The following is an 18,899-nucleotide window of genomic DNA, read 5'->3' as shown; positions in this document are numbered from 1 at the left end:
AAATAATGCTCATTTGGGGTGCACTGTGCTGAGGACATAACATAGATTTTTATCTTCATAACAGCCCTATGAAGAAGATATTGTAATTATTCTTTCAGTGTGCTTAATACTTTACAAATGAGGCTCAGACAAGCTATGAAGTTATCTCAGCTAGTCAGTGGTAGCGTCAAAATTCAGACCCAGCTCATCACATCTGAGCTTGAGCTTTCCTTCACTTTGGTCACTGTTCTTGCTTTTGTTAAAAAAAAAAATAAAATAAAATAAACAGCGCTCCATATGTCCCAAATGCTGATCTAGACATCGGAAAGACAGCTGTTGACAAAGCCCTGCTTTCATGGAGCTTGCATTCCAGTGGGAAGACATGGGTAATCAAATCTGTGCCAAAAATAGGTGTATGTTAGAGAGAACTGATACGGAAGAAGGCCAGGAAGGCAGCGCTGGGAGGTGCCTTCCAATTTCAAACAGAGCAGCTCTCACAGGCTCACTGAGGAGGTGACAGGCAAGTCAAGATCCCTGAGGAAATGGGGAAGAGCCCTGGAGATACCGAGAGAGGGGAGGACAAGGAAGAGACAGACAGAGGAAGCAGCACGTGGGAAGATGCTGGCCTGAGGCTGCCTGAGCACTCACAGATCAGTCCAGAGCTGGTGCAGCTGGGCGGAGGGAGTGAGGAGGAGAGGCTGAGGAGGGCGGGGGATGGGCGGGGGCAGGGAGGGGAGCGGATCAGCTGTGTGGGGTGGTAGGGGGCTTTCCGGCTTGGACAGGAGGGCCTTGAGAGTCTGACTGTCCGTTTGAATGAGACGGGAAGTTCTTACAGGGTTGTCAGGCTTGATGTAACTGATATTTTAACAGAATCCCTCAGGCTGCTGTCTGGAGAATCCACTGGGATGAGAGCGGAGAGGGGGAAAAGGGCAAAAGCCAGAAGGCCAGCTGGGGGACCATGGCAATCATCCAGGTGAGACACAACTGTGACCTGGATCGTGGTGGTGGGGTGCAGATGCGGGGAGGGGTTGGATTCTGGATGTATATGGAAGCTGGGAAGATTTCCTGGTGGACTTGATGTTGGACATGGAAGCCGGGGAGGGGTCAAGGATGATGGAAGATGTTGGTCCAAGCAACTGGAAGGATGGAGTGCTATTAACTAAGCTGGGAAAGACACAGGGGAAGCAGACTGGGGTGGGTGGGGTGGAGTGGGAGTCAGGAGTTTGGTTTGGGGGCACACTAAGTTGGGGAAGTCCATTAGATGTCTGAATGATGATGGATAAGACAGGTAGACTTTTCAGTGGGAAGTTCAGGAAGAACCTATTAAACAGTAGACTCAGGGGTTGTCAGAATACGAGTGGTGATCAAAGCCAGGAGCTTGGCAAGATGAGGTAGGAGGTTCCCCTCTTCCAGTCCCTTATGTTGTCCCCACTTTGTGGTAGATCCTGGACACTTGGTGTGCACTCTAAGAGTCAGAGTCCTTGGGAAGAAAGGGCAAGTCAGTCACCAACTGCAGCACAGTGACAGATCTGTGATGGGCCTGGCCCAGGGTCCTCCAGAATGACACTCTTGAGGTCCCTGAGCCTCAGTTTCCTCCACAGGACAGGGAAGGGGCCAAGAGAACCATGGCTGTGGAGGGCTTGGTATCGCTGCATATTGTGATTGGGCATGCTGAGCTGGAGGACATTTCATTTATTCCCTGCTCATTAAGCAGCTGCTTCTTCCAAGGAAACAGCTGCTTGTTTATTTATTTTTTCTGTTTTTCTCTGTCCTCCAGGGTCCTCCCTGATGCCTCCGTCTGGGCTGCATTGCACACTCCCATGTATCTTACCTTCTGCCAACCTGCCTTGAAACTGAGGCGGCTCATTCACATCTGTTACCTGAACAGTCAGGATCTGCAAGTCTGTGACACCAACCTCATCCTTAACATAAATCTGCAAGTCATATATGTTTGGTCCTATTTCAAAATCTAGCTGTTCCTTCCCAGTGGTGACAACCTAAAACAAAATGCAAAATTCTTAGTGACCATGTGAAAGAAGGACTGTTTTTTGTACACACACATTTGCAAAGGGTTCTTACTAGCAAGAAGCAACCATCATCCTGAAGACCATTTTTCATTCACTGCCAGAGGAACAGGTTGTTTTGCCTTAGTGCTCTCAATGTAAGTCCCATGACACTTCACACAGGAGGCTCCTGTGCATGCTGCTGCTTTTCAGAGGAAAGAAAAATATCCAGGAGACATCCTAGTACAATTCACTAGAGACGGAAAGCCTGAGAATTAAACACCTACCACAATTTGGCAGTAGGCTTCTAGAAAAGTCCTGTAGCTGCTTAATACAGTCGGATTTTCTTATCTTTAAGAAAGGATGCTGCCCTTCCCTGGGGTTGCTGCTAAGCTGTATCTTGACTCATCGCTCTACTCTAAGGCCACATCCAAGGCCACATCCAAGAATAAATAAGAGGAGAAGGATGCATCTGCCCACACAAGGAATACTTACTTCATCAACAGACTGTTCCCTTTTCTTGTGACTTCCCCCACATTCTTCCATTGTCAGGAAGTTTTACCCTCTTCACCATTAATATTTTGGAGATGGGGGAGGAATATCAAGAGCCAGGGCCAGAGACACATCACCACAATCTAGAGCTGTTGCCGGCAGGATCGCTTGGGGTCCGTGTTGGGAGGGTCCTGCTGAGGCTAACTGGAGCCAGTCTGTGACCTCTTACATCTAGAGGCACACCCTGCCACCAGCTTAGCCCCTGGAACTCCTAGAAAGCTCAGAGTCCTTTGGGACATTGCTATGGGTTTGAATGTCCCTCATTTGAAATTTAATTGCTACTATATTGGGAGGTGATTCCTGTAAGAGATTTCAAGGGCTCCACCTCTTGAATGGATTGATGCCCTTGTTGCCATGGCTTCCTGGGCTTCCTGTTCCCATCCTCTTGCTCTCCTGAGTGCTCTCTGGCCATGCGGGTGCTTTTACCATGTCATGTCCCAGTAAGAAGGTCCTCACCAGATGCCAGCATCTTAACATTGCCTTGCAAGCCTCCAGAACTGTGAGAAATAAATTTATTTTCTTCATTGATTATCCAGTCTGTGCTATTCTGTTATAGCCACATAAATCAGATGAAGGCAGATATCAATGACTCAGTTCCTTATATATCCTCAATATGTCCTAACAGAACTTTTGGCTACCAATATAACTGGGGTCAGGTGGTAAGACATTCAGCATCCTGCAGTGAGAGAGCACCTGGCTGCAATTCCATTCCCAGTACCAAACTTCCAGGTGACCCTGGGGGAGTTGCTTTCCTTTTCCCTGATTTTGCTTCCACATGATGATAATTAGGGAAATATCCCTTGCCCTAGTTAAACATCTGAAGTATAATACATAGTATTATAACAAAGAGTCAGGCTAGGGTCCTGTGGAAGATTGGGGAAAGACTTGTCATGAGCTGTGTGTAGTCAGAGAAGGCTGCATGGAGGAGGTGGTGGGTATTGATTGTGTTTGCAAGATCTCGACTGGTTAAGAGTGGAGAAGACAACCACAAATGTGAATGAGTCCATCAGTGGAGGAAGAATACACAGAGAAGAGGTGAGAGAGAAGAGAGGTTGTGTCCATAGTGTGCAGGGTCAATCTGGTAGCCACTTAAATGGAGGTGAGTTGGTCTCTCTGTTCTACATATAGAAGGTCAGGCAGCATGACACAGGGGTCACAAGCATAGACTCTGGAGCCAGATTCACTGATTTTAAAGCTCAGCCTTCCCATTATTTAACCTTCCCATGCCTCAGTTTCCCTATTTATAAAATGGGGGTTAAAATAACACCTATTATATAGTGTTTTTGTGAGGATGAATGAGCTAATTCATGAGAAGTGCATAGAACATTGTCTGGCACTGAGCTAATATTTTGCAAATCCTGACTTTTATCATCATTAGGCCATCAAAAATGTCTGTTCCCCAGAGCAGGCCCCTCTGTTGAGATGTACCCAGTTTCTTGATTGATACCCTAGCTTCCTGCATCCCACATTTGGATAGATCTGTTCCCTAAATATTATCTATTTTCACCCCTTCTCTTTGGGAATCAACTCTAACAATCTAGAGGAAGCAAATAAACCACTCAAAAAAGGATCCAAAAACATTATATCTTGGAACCAAAATCATCATCTTGCTATCAATACAAAGGGAAATTATTTTTGTTCTTGTTAGTGTCTTGTCAAGCCATTTTGTGGAGCATTTCATTTATCACAACAACTGTGAATGGTAACAACCCCCTCTTCACATATAAAGACACTTAGACAGGGGAAGGGATTCTCCTAAGTTCACATCTGGCAGTGGTAAAGGCTTGATTTGTTTCAGGCAAGCCACTACAGAGTTTTGGCGTTAAGCATGTTAAATCTGAAGTCATTCTGGACAAGGCTGAGCAAATTTTCAGGTCCAACAAGATTTAGCTCAGTGGTAGAATGCTTGCCTAGCATGCACCACAAAATAAATAAGTAAGTGTTTAAAATGCAGATCTACAGTGCTCACAAGAGTAAATGGGGAAAGAGATGGGCGGAAGAAAGAGTAGCAGGTGCAGGACCTTGGAGAGCTCCTGTCTTCCCTGCTGCAGTCTCCACCAGTGGCTCCTCCCTGGCTTCTCGGAGCTATCCTTCAGGGAGCTGCTGCAGGATGAGAACCCCTTGACCCATGATCAGCCACTTGTGACTGAAAGACTGACCGCTCTCCTGCTGGGCAATAGTGAGCCAGCACAGTGTGGGGCTAGGAACAAGGATTCTTGGAGTTGGCCATACCTCAGTTTTCCCACCCTTAACTTGCAAATAAAACAGCAAACCACTCCATGGCATTATTATGAAGAGTAAATGAATGAAACCACAAAACATTCCCGGGAATTCCTGACATATGGTAAATGCTCCATCTACGTGAGTTGTTAATCGGCATCCTCATTAATCACCTTGCATTCCCCCGACCCAAGGAGTCTTGCAGCTGTGTCCCAAAGCAGGGAGGCCTGACTTCTGGCTACAATTCAGAGTTTTCCCTCAGAAGCATGACTGAGTCTCAAAGACCAAACCTCTGACCCAGAGGTCCAACAACCTCCTTGCTAGACTCATCACCCTCCAGAGTGAGGAGAGTACCCAAGGAGGAGCCAGCTTCCGCCACTGAGATGACATTACCATGCTTGGAAGGAGGCAGAAGTGACTTTTGTGAGCAGTTTGAGTGGGAGAGGAGCCACCGATTTTTAAGAACAGCTTCAGGACTTGTAAGTCTGTGGTCCAGTCACATTCTAAAGTGGGGGTCCAGGCAGCTGCAGGGCACGGTGCCCAGAGAGCACAGGACTGGGAAAATACGCCAAATGCTTGAGCCTAAATTAATCAAAGGACTAAGAAATTGCCATTTCAAGAGGTTGGGGACAAGATGGAATTCTTCGTTGATTGACAGCCCTGCTTAAATCACATGAAATGTGGGAGAGCATGCCCCATGAGGAAGGATTTGGGAGCTCACCAACATGGCCATTGATATGCACAGCAATATAGGAGAAAGAGCCTGGGGCTGGGAATCAGGGGACCTGAGCTAAGCTCTTATTTCATCTTTTATGGCTATGTGTCTTGGAAAAATCATTTAAACTTGCTGTCTCTTCATTATATCTAAAATAAGAATTAAAAATTTGAAATACTGGTAATATCATTAATTGTAAAAATCAAGAGATCAGGAATGTGAATATTCTTTGGAAGCTTTATGCAAATGTGAAGGAATAGAGTTATCATTAAAGGCAGCAGACCACAGGGCTGAGAATGAGAACTCTCAAGGGGCAACAACCCAAATGTCTGTTAACAGAAGAATGGATAAACAAAACATGGCATATACATGGAAAATGGAATATTATTCAGCCCTAAAAGGAGGGAAGCACTGGTACATGCTACAACACAGATGAACCTTGAAACTTTATGCTAAGCGATAGAAGCCACATGCATTCTGTTCATATGGAATGTCCAGAACAAACAAATCTGTAAAGACAGAACGTAGATTAGTGGTTGCCAGCAACTGGGAATAGGAGCATACAGAGTGACTGCTAATGAGGATAGGGTTTTATGTTGGGATAATGACAATTTTCTAAAATTAGAGTGTGGCGATGGTTGGACAACTCTGTAAGTATACTAAAGACCACTGAATTGTACAATTTAAATAAGTGGATAATATGCTGTGTGAATTGTATCTCGACAAAGCTGTTTTAAAAAATAATGTGAGCTCTAAAGCCTGACGGCCTGATTTCCAATCTCAGTTCAGCTACTTACTAGTTGTGCCACCCAGGGGAAATTATTTAAACTCTCTATGCTTCGTTTTCCTTATCTGAAAAAAGGGACTCATCCTACAGATACAGTCACTGGATTGTTTTGAGGATCACAAGGCCAAGCATGTATAAAGCACTTTCAACAGTGTCCGGCATGTGTGATGTGCTCTGTAAGTGTGAGCGCTTGGCAAGACTGCTAGGAATAGAGGCAGCAGCTGTGAAGACAAGCCAACCAGCAGGGGAGTAGGTAGGCAGGCTGTTAAGTCACAGAACTGACACCTGGGGCCTGGCAATGCAGGCTGGATGTCGAGGTGAAGACTGGCCACAGTGTGCTTCCTGCATACCAGAGGGCCCTGTCCTGGGGTGATGAGAGTACTGAAGTCACGGATTCTGCAGGTCTGCTCTAGAGCAGATCAACACACTTCTTGAAAGCACTGCTAGTGACTAATGATAGGCTGCATTTGAGAACATCTCATATGTGTCTCACCAGGCAGGCTGAAGCCCACTGGGTCCCACAAAGACCCCAAGGACCAAGGGCAGGGTTGATGATAGAATCTCAGGAGGTTCCTAGGCCAGTTGAGGAAGGGATAAATGTGGGGAGTTATCAAAGCATAGGTAAGTCCAGACACCTGGATCCTGAAGACATCCTGAGAAGACCTCTGGGTGTAAAAAATGCAACCAGGAGGTTGGTCCTCCCTATGGGGAAGTGACAACTTTGGGAAAGACCCAAATGACAAACTGAAAAACAGCAACAGGGTTGGGGTTACAGCTCAGTGGTAGAGCACTTGCATAGCATGAGCAAGGCCCTGGGTTCAATCTCCAGCACTTAAAAAAAAAAAAAAAAAAAAAGAGTAAGAAAGCAGCAACAGTGGCATAGCTCTTGAATAAGAATCATTATGTCTCAGTTATCCCAGGGGAAAGTCACACATTAAAGGTCGACATCTAGACTTTCATTTTATGAAAGCGTATATGTCTTACATATTCAATAAACTTACTCTTAGATTTCCTTCTAAAAAACTCAGAGAATCACAGAAAAGCAGAATCAGTTCATCAGATGAACCCAAGTTCATCAGAGCCTGGTTTTTAAGGAAATCAGTACACAAACTATCTAACCCAAAGAATTTAGTGTAGCACAGCTAACCTCTGATGTCACGTGGATCATTGGTAGTAAGAAACAAGCCTTCGACAGGCATGGTGGTGCACACCTGTAAGCCCAATGGCTCGGGAGGCTGAGGCAGGAGATCTCAAGTTCAAAGCTAACTGCAGCAACCTAGCAAGGACCTGAGCATCTCAGCAAGACCCTGTCTCTAAATAAAATATTAAAAAGGGTCAGGGATGTGGCTCAGTGGTTAAGTCCCTGGGTTCAATCCCTAGTACCAAGGGGTGGCAGGGGGAACAGAAAGAAACAAGCCTTCCTTTCTTAACAAATTGCCCAATGCTCATGAGGACTGTATTTAATGGAGAAAGAAGGTCCAAAGACTACAGAGCCATCAGGTGCAGGGAGCTCTGGCTAGGAGACCCCAAACGGGACAACCAGATCTTATAGAACAAAGTTTACATAAGGGAAAGAGGAGGAAAGGATCGCTGATCTAGGCTGCCACCCCGCCCCCATCTTCAGGACCACCCCTTTGCAGATGGCTCCCTGGGAATGGGGCTGGTGAAAGGTAGCTCACCTCAAAGTTGGTGCCTGATAGCCAGTTCACCCTGAAGGCTTCAGTAAGGGGACTGGAGTTGATTATCAGGGGAAATCCTGGGATCACGGGTGACAACGATGCTGATAAATTCACAGAAAACGTGTGCACCAAAGTCTCAGGTGGAGAATTCTCTGCCACGTTGCTTGTGGCGGGTAAGTGGATCAGACGCAAGGCCCCTCCTCCTGTGGATTTAAAAAGGATGCAAAGCGACATGAGCCCAAAGCTGGGAACCAGGGCTTAACAACTTGGTCTGTGACTGACTTTAGTTCATGGCAACCACGAGACCTGGTCACTCCCCAAGAACAAATGCTCCTGCCAAATGCTCCAAATGGAAATGAGAGATCTTCTGGGAACCCAGGAAACAACCCCAGCAAACAACCACGGAACCTGCCATTCAGAAAGCAAAGTTGCTGCTTTTTCTCTTGTCTCCCTACTTTTCTTCTCCTTCCTCCCACCAGTTTTTATGAAGAGGTAGGGAAAGAAAAATGTGATGCTTCAAGAGAGACACTGCCCGCCCCCCGCCCCCCACACTTGAAGGCACTAGTGTGGTAAGGACATCTCTCTCTTTCAGTTTATAATTGTGTTTTTCCTTCTCTGCAGCAGTGTTTAATTAATGAGGCCATCTGAGAATTGAGTGTGTATGACTAACAACTCCAAAATCATAGATGACCTCTCCATATCCACTAGCCATCTCAACAACGATTTTTTGGTTATTGTTGGTGCCATGTTGCTGGACATCATGTAGAGGGTCAATCAGCACTTCCTGGGTGATTGATTAATCCCCTTTCACGAGGAGAAAATGAGACTCAAGTGAGGGCATGTGAATTGCCTCAGGCTGCATGACATGCAAGTCATTTTTCAATTTAAGAGAAATTGTGTATCTTCCAGGGAAGGCTTGGGACCATTCTAAGATACCCATGATACTCCGCAAGACTTGACCAGTACAGAGTCACTGGAGACTACATTCTTTCATGCTTTCATAGTTCCAGTCATGGACTGGGTAGTTCCCCACAAAGATTCATATCCACCTAGAACCTCAGAATGTACCCTATTTGGAATTAGTCTTCACCCATGTAATTAGTAAAGTGAAGAGGCAGTCATACTGGATTAGTATAATCTAAGGACTAATACAAGGACACCATAGAGACTGGTGTCCTTATAGGAAGGCAGAACACAGAGACACAGAAAGGTCATGAAATAACAGAGGCAGAGACTGGAAAGACACAAATACAAGCCAAGGCATAAAATACAATCACCAGAAACAAGGAGGAGGTGGGCATAGAACAGATTTTTCCTCAAATCTTCCGGAAAGGATCAACCCTGCCAATACCTTGATTTTGGATTTTTGGTCTCATGAACTGTGTGAGAGAATAAATTAAGGTTTTCAGCCACCCAGTTTGAGGTAATTTCTCACAGCAGGCCTAGGAAATGAATACAACTACCATTTTTCCAATGTTCCAAATAAGTGTATAATGAAAAACCCTTTACTTCATTTAGTTCTCAAAAACTCCCCTCTTAGATAGGTATTAATGTCATCATTTTACAGATGAGGAAGCTGAGCTGAAAGACACATAGTAAATAACAAATAGCAAAGCCAAGAGATATACTGAGGTGTTACTCTCTCATCTTGGCCACCATCTGCCACTGGGACCCAAACTCCCAGAATGATAGGAGACACAGGGATAAGGAGGGACAGTAGAAAGATCTGTCCTACTGAATGGTGTAAAATTCCTAGAAACAAACAAGTCCTGGGAAAAAGGCTTGGTTTTATAACAGGATGCTTTTATTTCACCAAGGGAGGGATGCAGAGGAATAAATGGAAGTGTGAGAAAAATTGAAATATAAGCACATCATTATTACTAACTCTCAGTTTAGAGATTAAAACGTATACTTCTTAAGTTATTTTTGCTCACAGAATTCTTGAGTTTTACACACAGGGTCTGTGTAAGGACAGCTATGTAAACAGCTGAGGTTTTGGGTGATGTGACTGAGTAGCTTTTTAAATCTATTTAAATTGACTCGAATATAATAGCATTTTTGTAATAAAAACCAGGAGCTAAAAAGTATGGCTGGAGTATCTAGGGTCCAAATGCTTCCAGAAAGAGTTTTTCTAAATGAGCAGAGTAATGAATTACTATGGTTGAACAAAGATTTTAGGCCTAATTCCCTCACATTCTTTTATCCACAAGCAAAACTCACCAGGGCACCCCTCAAGCTGTTCATGACAGTTTCCTCACTACTCAGCAAGACGAGGGCAGCCACAGCAGAATCAGAGGTTGGCACTTTGTCTCATAGGCCCCCATCTTCCTGCCCATACTCCTCCCTTGGCCTTTCCACCCTCCCCAGTGACTTGTGCCCGTCAGTCAAGGAGCAAAGACATAACTTGCAACTTTTTTTTTTTTCTGAAGAGTAGGGTAAGGTCATGCCCAACGCAAATGAACAGACTGAAGCAAGTAACCAGTATTTACCAACCCTCACCTCACCAGGCACTGTGCCAGGGGCTTACCTGCTTAATGTCATTCACTCCCAGCATACCTGAGGTCACACATGACGCTCAGTAAGCGACTGGTGGGCTTGGTTTCCTGCCTCTGGATCTTGTAGATAACTGACAGAACACGCCTACTACAGACACCGTTGCTCTATGTCTGCGACACAACCATGTACCTATGACACATGGTAGTTATTCTGTGACTTGGAACACTGCAGCAACTTGGCTCTGGGGCTTGATAAGAAATTGGACCTTCCAGCTGGATGCTAAATCAGAACAATGAGATCTATAAGAGGCTGATTTTAGAATAACCTAAAGAACTGTGCTGGAAAATGAGCTTGATGGGGGCTCAGGTATGAATAGCTTGCTAAGCTCCAGTTCCACAGCCTCACCCCAAATAGGCAGACTCTCATGGCTACCAAACTGAATGCAATTCCTTTGGGAAGCTAGGGAAGCTAGAGAAGCTGTGATTCCCAAATATTGCCTGCTGACAGCTCTGGTTTGCTCTACTGGGCATGCATCCATTGGTTTTGTTGCATTGATCATGACTTTGGCATTACTGTGTCTGAGAGACTGATTCCATGAAAGAACCAGCATTCCAGCCCAAGGCATCTAACTCAAGGACAGCTCTATACTGCCTCCTTGTATTTACAAGACTTTTCATAGTCTTCCTGAGATGGTCATATTTTGCAGAGAAGAAGATATTTTGGAAGGAGAAGTGGATAGATTCATTGACCTCAAGCGATTGGTATTGGAAACTATTTGCTCTACATGTGGACATAATCAGACTGTCCTTGGATATACCTGTTCTGTGGACATTCTTGCTGGTAATGTACTTGTCTGGTGACCTCTCTTCCCAGAATAAAGTCATGTGTTCCTGGATTGTGCAACTGAGTCCAAAAACTTTAAGGCAGATACTCTGTGAATACTTATAAGAAAGATAGACATGCTGAAATCTAAATACCCAGTTTCTCCAGCTCCTTTGCTATAAAAAAAAGTAGTAGTAATAGCAATAATTTAAAAAGTGACTAGTGCTAAAAATAGAGCAATTAGTAAAATACAATGTTCAAAATGCTCGACCCATTCATTACACAGATAAGTTTCAGCCATGTCCCCAACACACCCAACTGAGAAGTGGCAGAGGGCAGGTTAGAGGCTGGGGGCAGCTCTTTGGAAGACACTGCACTTTTCTTCCAAGGCTGGTCTTCCAGAAGGCTTTCTTTTATGGTCTGAATGCTGGAGAGCCAGAAAGAGAGTTTAATGGAATTTGACTTACACATGAATCTTAATTAAGACTCAAATTAGAATTGCTTGAAGGTTACACTTTGAAAAAGAAAAGGCTTGCAGAAGATCTATTATCAGTCCCTGAGCCCACTGCAGCATCTCTCTTGGGGTTGAGGTCTGGATGCACGACATGCTCACTTGTTTCCCTCGAATCACTACCTTTCCAGAAACAAACTACTGAGGCCTCCTCCCAGAAGTCTGGGTTGAGGCAAGTCCTCCTCAGCCTCAGTTACAGGGGAGAATGTGACTGCCCCGGGTCCCCAACCCCAAAAGTGGCAACATGGGTCCAGGATGTGGGGCGATTGCTTATTCTAGGTACATGATTGCTCTAACTTATAGCTCCACTTTCAATATACAGAAAGAGTAGTACGTGTCTGAGGCGCCACTCAATAAAAACACCTCCATTCTCTCTAGCAGCTAATCAAAATGGCAATGAAAGAAATCTTTGTGAAAAGAGCAAGGGATTTGAAATCAGCCCTTGCTGCACATGAACTTGCACAGGACCCAACTGATAATGCTTGCAAATCTACTGATTTATTATAGAAAAAAATATACAACATAGCAAGAACATTAAAGTGAGGATACTTGTCACCTCAGAAGGCTGCCTCATAGCAGGAGATCCAGAGGGGCCAGGAGCAAGCTCCTGTTGTCCCTTTTTCTCTAAGGACCATGCAGGATACACTTTGTCAGATCAGGAATCACAGATGTAAGCACAAATGCTCTCTTAGTCTGTTTGTGTTGCAGTCACAGAATAGCATGGACTGGGTAATTTATAAACAATAGAAGTTTATTTGGCTCACAGTTCCGGAGGCTGGAAAGTTCAAATCGACGGACCCTCCTGCTTTTTTCATAACGTGGCAGAAGGCACAATTCTGTGAGAGAAGTCCAGCCCCCTCTCATAGCATCGAACCCACTCCCACCATAATGGCATTTATCTCCCTCAATAATGACCTGATCCCATCTCTTGCTGCTGTAGCAGTGGGAACTACTTCTAAGACCTGAATTTTGGGAGACACATTGGAACCACAGCAAATACCTAGGAAACACAGTACTCAAAATGGAGCCTCTGCTGGAATTTTTTCTCTTTTGCTGTAGGCACATTCTTGCTACCTAACGAGCCTCAACAGCAGACCCTTGTGAGGTCCTAGGTGAGACCAGGTGCAAGTCATCAATCTCACTGTTATCAATTAAACAATGCTCACAAGCTGGTACAAACCATGCAGAAACTCCCAGGACCCATGGTTACAAAAAACATTACTAATCAGCAGTGCTTCACGCCTTGATCAGGGTCAGCCTGGTGCAGGAACTTTAGCAAAACAGCTCAGGCTCATACCAGACCTGCTAGGACTCACTCTTACAATCCAGGTACCATATTAAAAAATCCAAATGCTCAGTAAACTGAAGGGTTACAGACTGTTTGTTTCAGTATGTGCAGCTTATTTCTATTGCTCTGATTTCAGCCATGTGTACTTTCTGAATGGGATGCTCGCCCTCCCTTTTGCAGGAGCTGATCCATGCAGAAAAGGTTGGTAGAAGGGAGCCTTTAATAGGACACACAAGAAAAAAAGGGAACACTAGCAATGATTCTGAACATGCCACTATATTATAATTGGCAAAAGAAAGATATGCTTGCTTGGAACCTCTCTCTGGTTCTGGCCTCAGAAAGGTTGGTTTCTTTCAAACCTTTCCAACTCCATAAAGGTGAAAAGCAGATAGATTCCAGGGACTTGGACTCAAGTATTTGAGCTGGGAGAAAGAAGCAGGTAGACATGGGCAAGGAGGGCGAGGAGAGTTGTCACTCCTCTGAGATCATCTCTAAACAGGGAAGTGACATGATAGAGTAGAAACCTTCTGCAACATTATTTAGTTGCCACTTAAGGTTAATTGGCCAACAGAAAGACTTTCTGAAAATAGACTGCATCTTCCTGTCTTTTCCAATGATGAGAGCATTAAGAAGCAGTTATACCTATTTTCTCCAGGGGCATAAGAATCGAATCTTGGGCCTTTTCTGACTTCCTGACATTGCCTGGCAGAGCACAAAGCCCAGACGATGGGCTGAGGGACTTCCTGGAGAGACCTGGCGTAGCCTTGCAGCTGTCCCAGTGCTGGTAGATAAAAGTCAGGCAGATGGCTTGGTACCTTTGTGTGTTCATGTAGATCTCATCACCAAGAATCCCTTCTCTCAATAAAGACCCTGGCGTGTTCTATTTCTAAGAGAGCAATACACACGCTAGTTCCCTGGAGGCTTTCTCAAAATACAGGCAGCTTCTGTATGCAGGGGGCTCAAATACACCAAGGCTTCTTTGCCAGGTCCTTCATCTTCTGGGAATTACAAGTGGTCCTTCCGTGTTTAGGGAGCCTGAAGGCTATTTTGTGTCAACCCTTTCCCACGAATACAGTTGAGTTTTATCTAGTTTATGTTTTGTTTTGTTTTGTTTTGTTTGCAGTGTGGGGGAAGGGGGACTTTCTTTGTAAACCGTTGTAGGAATAGGAAATGATTTCTTTCCAAAGAGAAACTTTCATTTCCCCCATCAAAATAGGAGACGAAAAGGACAGAAGCTAATTTAAATGCCAATATGAAGCAGACAGTTAAAAAAAAAAGTCTAGAACTCTGCATTTGGGGAAGGGGTAATCAGTAAGTGTGGAAAAAATAAATAAACCCACACTAGACTCAGAGGCATGATGGTTGATGAAACAACAAATATTTATTGGATATCCTGTGTGAAACTCAGGACCCACAAAGTAATAGGAAACAGGGCTGGAGTTGTAACTCAGTGGTAAAGCACTTGGCTAGCACCTGTGAGGCACTGGGTTCAGTCCTCAGCACCGTATATACATAAGTAAAATGAAAGTCCATTGACAACTTAAGAAAAGGAAGAGAGAAATAATAGCAAATAAAAAGTAATAGGTAACATAAAACCTGGTATGGCAGGGACGGCAGTGTAGTTGAGGAGTCAGGACAGGCACATATGAGATGGATTGCAGAATGACAGCTCCTGCTAACTTTGCTGAGTGCCATCGAGTGTGGGGGGCACTGTGCCAAGCTGCTGGCACATAGGCAAGAGGAGCTCCAGGCTTGGTGGGAAGAGGGCTCTCCAAGAGCAAGGCAAGGCAGCTCCATGGGCCCATGGGGCTGAGCTGGGCCTTGAAGGAAACATATGACCCCATGAAAGGGAATAGAAGCCCGTGAGGATGTTGGTTTATTTGAGTCTGTACGGAGGTGCCTACTTCCAGCATGCTGAAGGCAGGTGCTGATGTGTCTGCCCTCGCCCCCAAACCCCCTGTCACCCTGGTGTTCCAGCACTAGAAATAGCCACAATCAGAATGTGCAACATCAAGAGGGTCATGATCAGGTACTCAGACTCACAAAAGGTGAGAGATGAACAGTTTGAGTCCTGGCAGCCCTTCCAAAAACTAGGACTTGACCTGTGGAAGTAAAAGCATGTTAAAGTTCATGGTCTTTGGGGACCCACTATGCGCAGAAAATGTCAACATTTTGAGAAAGGCTCCAGGGAATTAGCTTTTTAAATGTGATATATATATAGACATATATATATCACATATGAAATATATATATATATGAAATCTCCAGTATTTTTTGCAAACCTTTGTGATCTGCTCCTTTCACACATCTGATGATAAAGTTCCAAATGACAATGTTCAGGTAGGAGGCACTGGGTCCTTCCTAAGCTCACTCTTTCCCCCAATGACAATAAATGTCACCTCTTAACTCAAAGGATTATGACCCTAAAAGCCCACATTTCTGGGAAAACTGCAAATGTTTACTTCAAGCAAGAGACTGAACTGCTCAAGGACAGCTTCCACCTGCAGGGCCTGAAAGCCCAAGATGAAGGAAGCCTCAACATTAGGAAACCCAGGCATTTATTTATTCTATTAGCAGATCAAAGAGGAAAATCAAATGGTCATTTCCATAGCTCTTAAAAAACCATTTGACTTAAAAATTCATTTTTATTTAGAAAAGCTCCAAATAAAATAAGAACAAAAGCTATCTCCTTAGTGAGTCAAACATTTCTCTCACACTGAGAGCTAGCATCATGCTTAGTGTGGAACAAGACAGAAATGTACATTCTTATTATTTAACAATGGTCTGGAGGCACAGGCCTGGCAATTAGTTGAGAGGGAGAAATAGAGGGTATAAAAATAGGAGAAGAAGAGTATAAATGTTCATCCTTTTCAAACCTGGAAAATGCATGAGAATCAACTGAAAAAAAGCATAAATATGGAGATAATTCATTAATAGACTTCTACATATCATACAATAATAAGTTAAGAGACAAGGGGAAAAAAGATTCCATTTTCAAATGTAAAAAGAGAAAAAAGAAAGCACTAGAAATAGCCATGATCAGAATGTGCAATATCCATATGAAGGAAACCTTAAAATATTCCTGAGGAAAACAAAGAAAGACTTGAACAAGTATCTAGAACACTGTTCTTCAGTCAGGAAGACTTAGCTGCACAAATAATAATCACTAACATTCACCAAGCATTTACTATGTTCCAGACACTCCTCTAAGTATTTTACTACATAACTTATCCAAGATGTAAATTATCCCTAAAGTAATCTGCAAATTAACATGATTGAATTCCATACATTATGCATAAACTACCTATTCAAAAATAAAAAAAAAATTAATTTAAAAAGCTCAATTTCAATAATCCAAACTGACAACTTAAAAAAAGATCATCCAATTTTTTAAGCTCTTGATTAAGGAAGAGGGAGTATAAGAAGCATTAGGTTGAATCTTTGGTTCTTCTATCAGAAGGTGTATTTTTTGTTCCATATAAAGACAATAGCCTCTCAGTATCTCTGTTTCCCCAGACTTGCCAACCTCAAGTTGTCCCCCAAGGCTCCAGAGAGGGGCCATTATCTCCATAAAGACTGACTTGACATGCACACAAAGCTCTGCGATAAATTCCAACACACGGCCCTTAACACAAGAGGGAGAGCGAAGTCTGTACAGACATAGGCTAGATGGTGGTCCTTTGAGCACCTCTCTTCTGCATCCCCTGCATCCGCCCCCCAGGCCTCCCGAAGTTCCTGCTTCTCATTCATCATTGCAGAGAAGCCCACCACGAACAAGGCCTCCCAGAGGAAATTTCCTCTTTGAAGACATGATCACACTATGGTATCCTGCAAACCAAGCAGGCCCAGCAAGTTTCCAAAGCAAAAACGGAGCTCCCACCTGAGGTGGCACCCAGGAGGACCAGGAGAAGGATGGCTTCCCACATACTGGATGGCTTACGTCTATGTGAGCCTCCAGCACGTATCCAGGACCCGACACCCAAGGTGTATCCCAGACTCAGCTTATCTTCCCCTCCTGGCTTTGTTGCCATGCAAGAAATCAAACAGAGGCTTTGGTGGTAACTTAGGGAGACTCTAAACAGCACAAGACTGTTTGTTCTTTGATCACCTGCTTCTGTGACGGCATGGTATGCATGGGGCCCGGCAAGCAGTCCCAGTCAGCCCAGAGTCCATCTTAAAAGTCCTCATCCTCCATGTGGCTCTGCAGAGAGCTGCTACACTCATGAGGGTCTCAGCTGTCCTGTAACCAGGCTTATCATTCCCACAAGCAGGTGTCCTCAGAGGTGGGGATTTTTTCTGCGGTCCTGAATTGATGGGAAGGACTCAGACCTGGGAACTAACTGGAATTCATTCTGAAGACAGGAGCCGAGAGCTGGCTTCTCTTCAAGGCAGATGCGTGTTGGTAGACACTGCCCTGGACTCCATCCATCTCCCGGCCCCTTCAGACCCTAAGAAGTATGTGGGTGAAGACTGCTAGGGTCGTGAGACTTCGGCCCACTGGGGAGTGAGGGGGCCTGTCCCTCAGGGGTAGTTTTGTCCCTTTACCATATTATTATGCACAAAGCAGCTCTGCTCCAGGTCACAAGGAGTGACAAATGAGTGGACTCCAGTTGGGTTCCAGCCTCTGTTCAGAAAAGGGGCAACAGCAGGCAGAGGAAGGATGGCAGAGGGGCAGCCTGTGCTCTACTGGGGGCAGTAAGAGTAGTAGTGGACAGTGGAAGGAACCATCTCTCCTGTTTCTTACATGGGACCACTGCCCCCTCAGAGAAGGGGATCCAGCAGCCCAAGCTGGCATCAGGAATGGAGTAGGGGGCATTGAGCCAGGACCCCTCTGTCCCCAACAGGAGCTCTAAGAACCTCACACCCACCCCACTGGCAAACCAGCACCAAACACCTGCCAGTGAGTCCATCTGAGCAAGAGGAGCTCCCATAGCAACTGAGAGGGTCAACAACAAGGGCCAGCTGAGTAGAGGCCCCCGTCCCCTTCCTCTTCCCCTCTCCACCCTTTCAGGCTTCCACCCAAGGCAGAGAGAGAGAGAAGGTAGCCGGGAGCCCCCCCCACACTTTCAGAGTCTCGGTCCCAGCTGAGCCAGCCTGGGCCCAGGGCAGTGGCAGGAAGTGAGATTTAAGTCCAGTCAGAGAGGGAAGCTTCACATTGCAGTGGACGGTGAGTACCTAAAGGAGACCAGGAAGCAAGATGTTAGTTACTTATGTATATTTATGGTACCGGGGAGTGAACCCGTGGTGCTCTACCACTGAGCCACACCCCCAGCCCTTTGGTTTTGTTTTTTATTGAGACAGTATCTTGCTAGGTTGCTGAGGGTCTTGCTAAGTTACTGAGGCTGTCCTCAAACTTGTGATCCTTCTGCCTCAGCCTCCTGAGTAGCTGGGCCATTACAAAGCAAGATGTTAGAGAGGCAAGAAAGGGAGATTTAACAGAGGTCAATTGAAAAAGTGAGTAGAGGAAAAAGAAAGCCATTTCAGTTTACACGCCCTGAGCTGGGGTTGGTGATAGCCTTTTCTGTGCAGAAGGAAACTGAGGCTCAGGGAGACGCCAATCTGCCCCAGGGGCACTGCCAGCCAGTGCTCCCTGCTAACCAAGGGCAGCAAGGCTGCCCTCCTCCCCTCCCACAATGTCCAGACACTCATCAGGTCCCTTCTAGCACCCTGGTGTCACCACCCTGGCTTAAAGTCCTTGCCTCTGACCTGGACAGTCTCCATAGCCTCCAGGGTCTCCCGCCAGATCTCTCAGGCTAATTTTCCAAAAGTACAATTTTGATCATTCGCTTTCCTACTTAAAACAACAGACAACCTTTCCCTTAAGAAAAGTTGTATAAAGCAGGAAGG

General features: G+C 45.1%; 1 protein-coding gene across 1 annotated transcript in view; it reads right to left on the bottom strand.

Annotated features, from left to right (window-relative positions):
- Window positions 1-17,076, bottom strand: part of Cdhr3 (cadherin related family member 3) — a 67,641-nt gene extending 50,565 nt beyond the window's left edge. The window contains exons 1-3 of the mRNA XM_047559923.1: window positions 16,933-17,076; window positions 7,936-8,138; window positions 1,811-1,976 (exon numbers count right to left, since the gene is read on the bottom strand). Of these exons, the coding sequence (XP_047415879.1) occupies window positions 1,811-1,976; window positions 7,936-8,138; window positions 16,933-16,978 (415 nt within the window). The 5' untranslated portion in view covers window positions 16,979-17,076. The remainder of the gene's footprint in view (window positions 1-1,810; window positions 1,977-7,935; window positions 8,139-16,932) is intronic.
- Window positions 17,077-18,899: the final 1,823 nt, after the last annotated feature.

The sequence above is a fragment of the Sciurus carolinensis genome, chromosome 8 (genome assembly GCF_902686445.1).
Source record: "Sciurus carolinensis chromosome 8, mSciCar1.2, whole genome shotgun sequence".
Taxonomy (NCBI): domain Eukaryota; kingdom Metazoa; phylum Chordata; class Mammalia; order Rodentia; family Sciuridae; genus Sciurus; species Sciurus carolinensis.
This window is presented reverse-complemented; position numbering and strand designations above follow the sequence as displayed.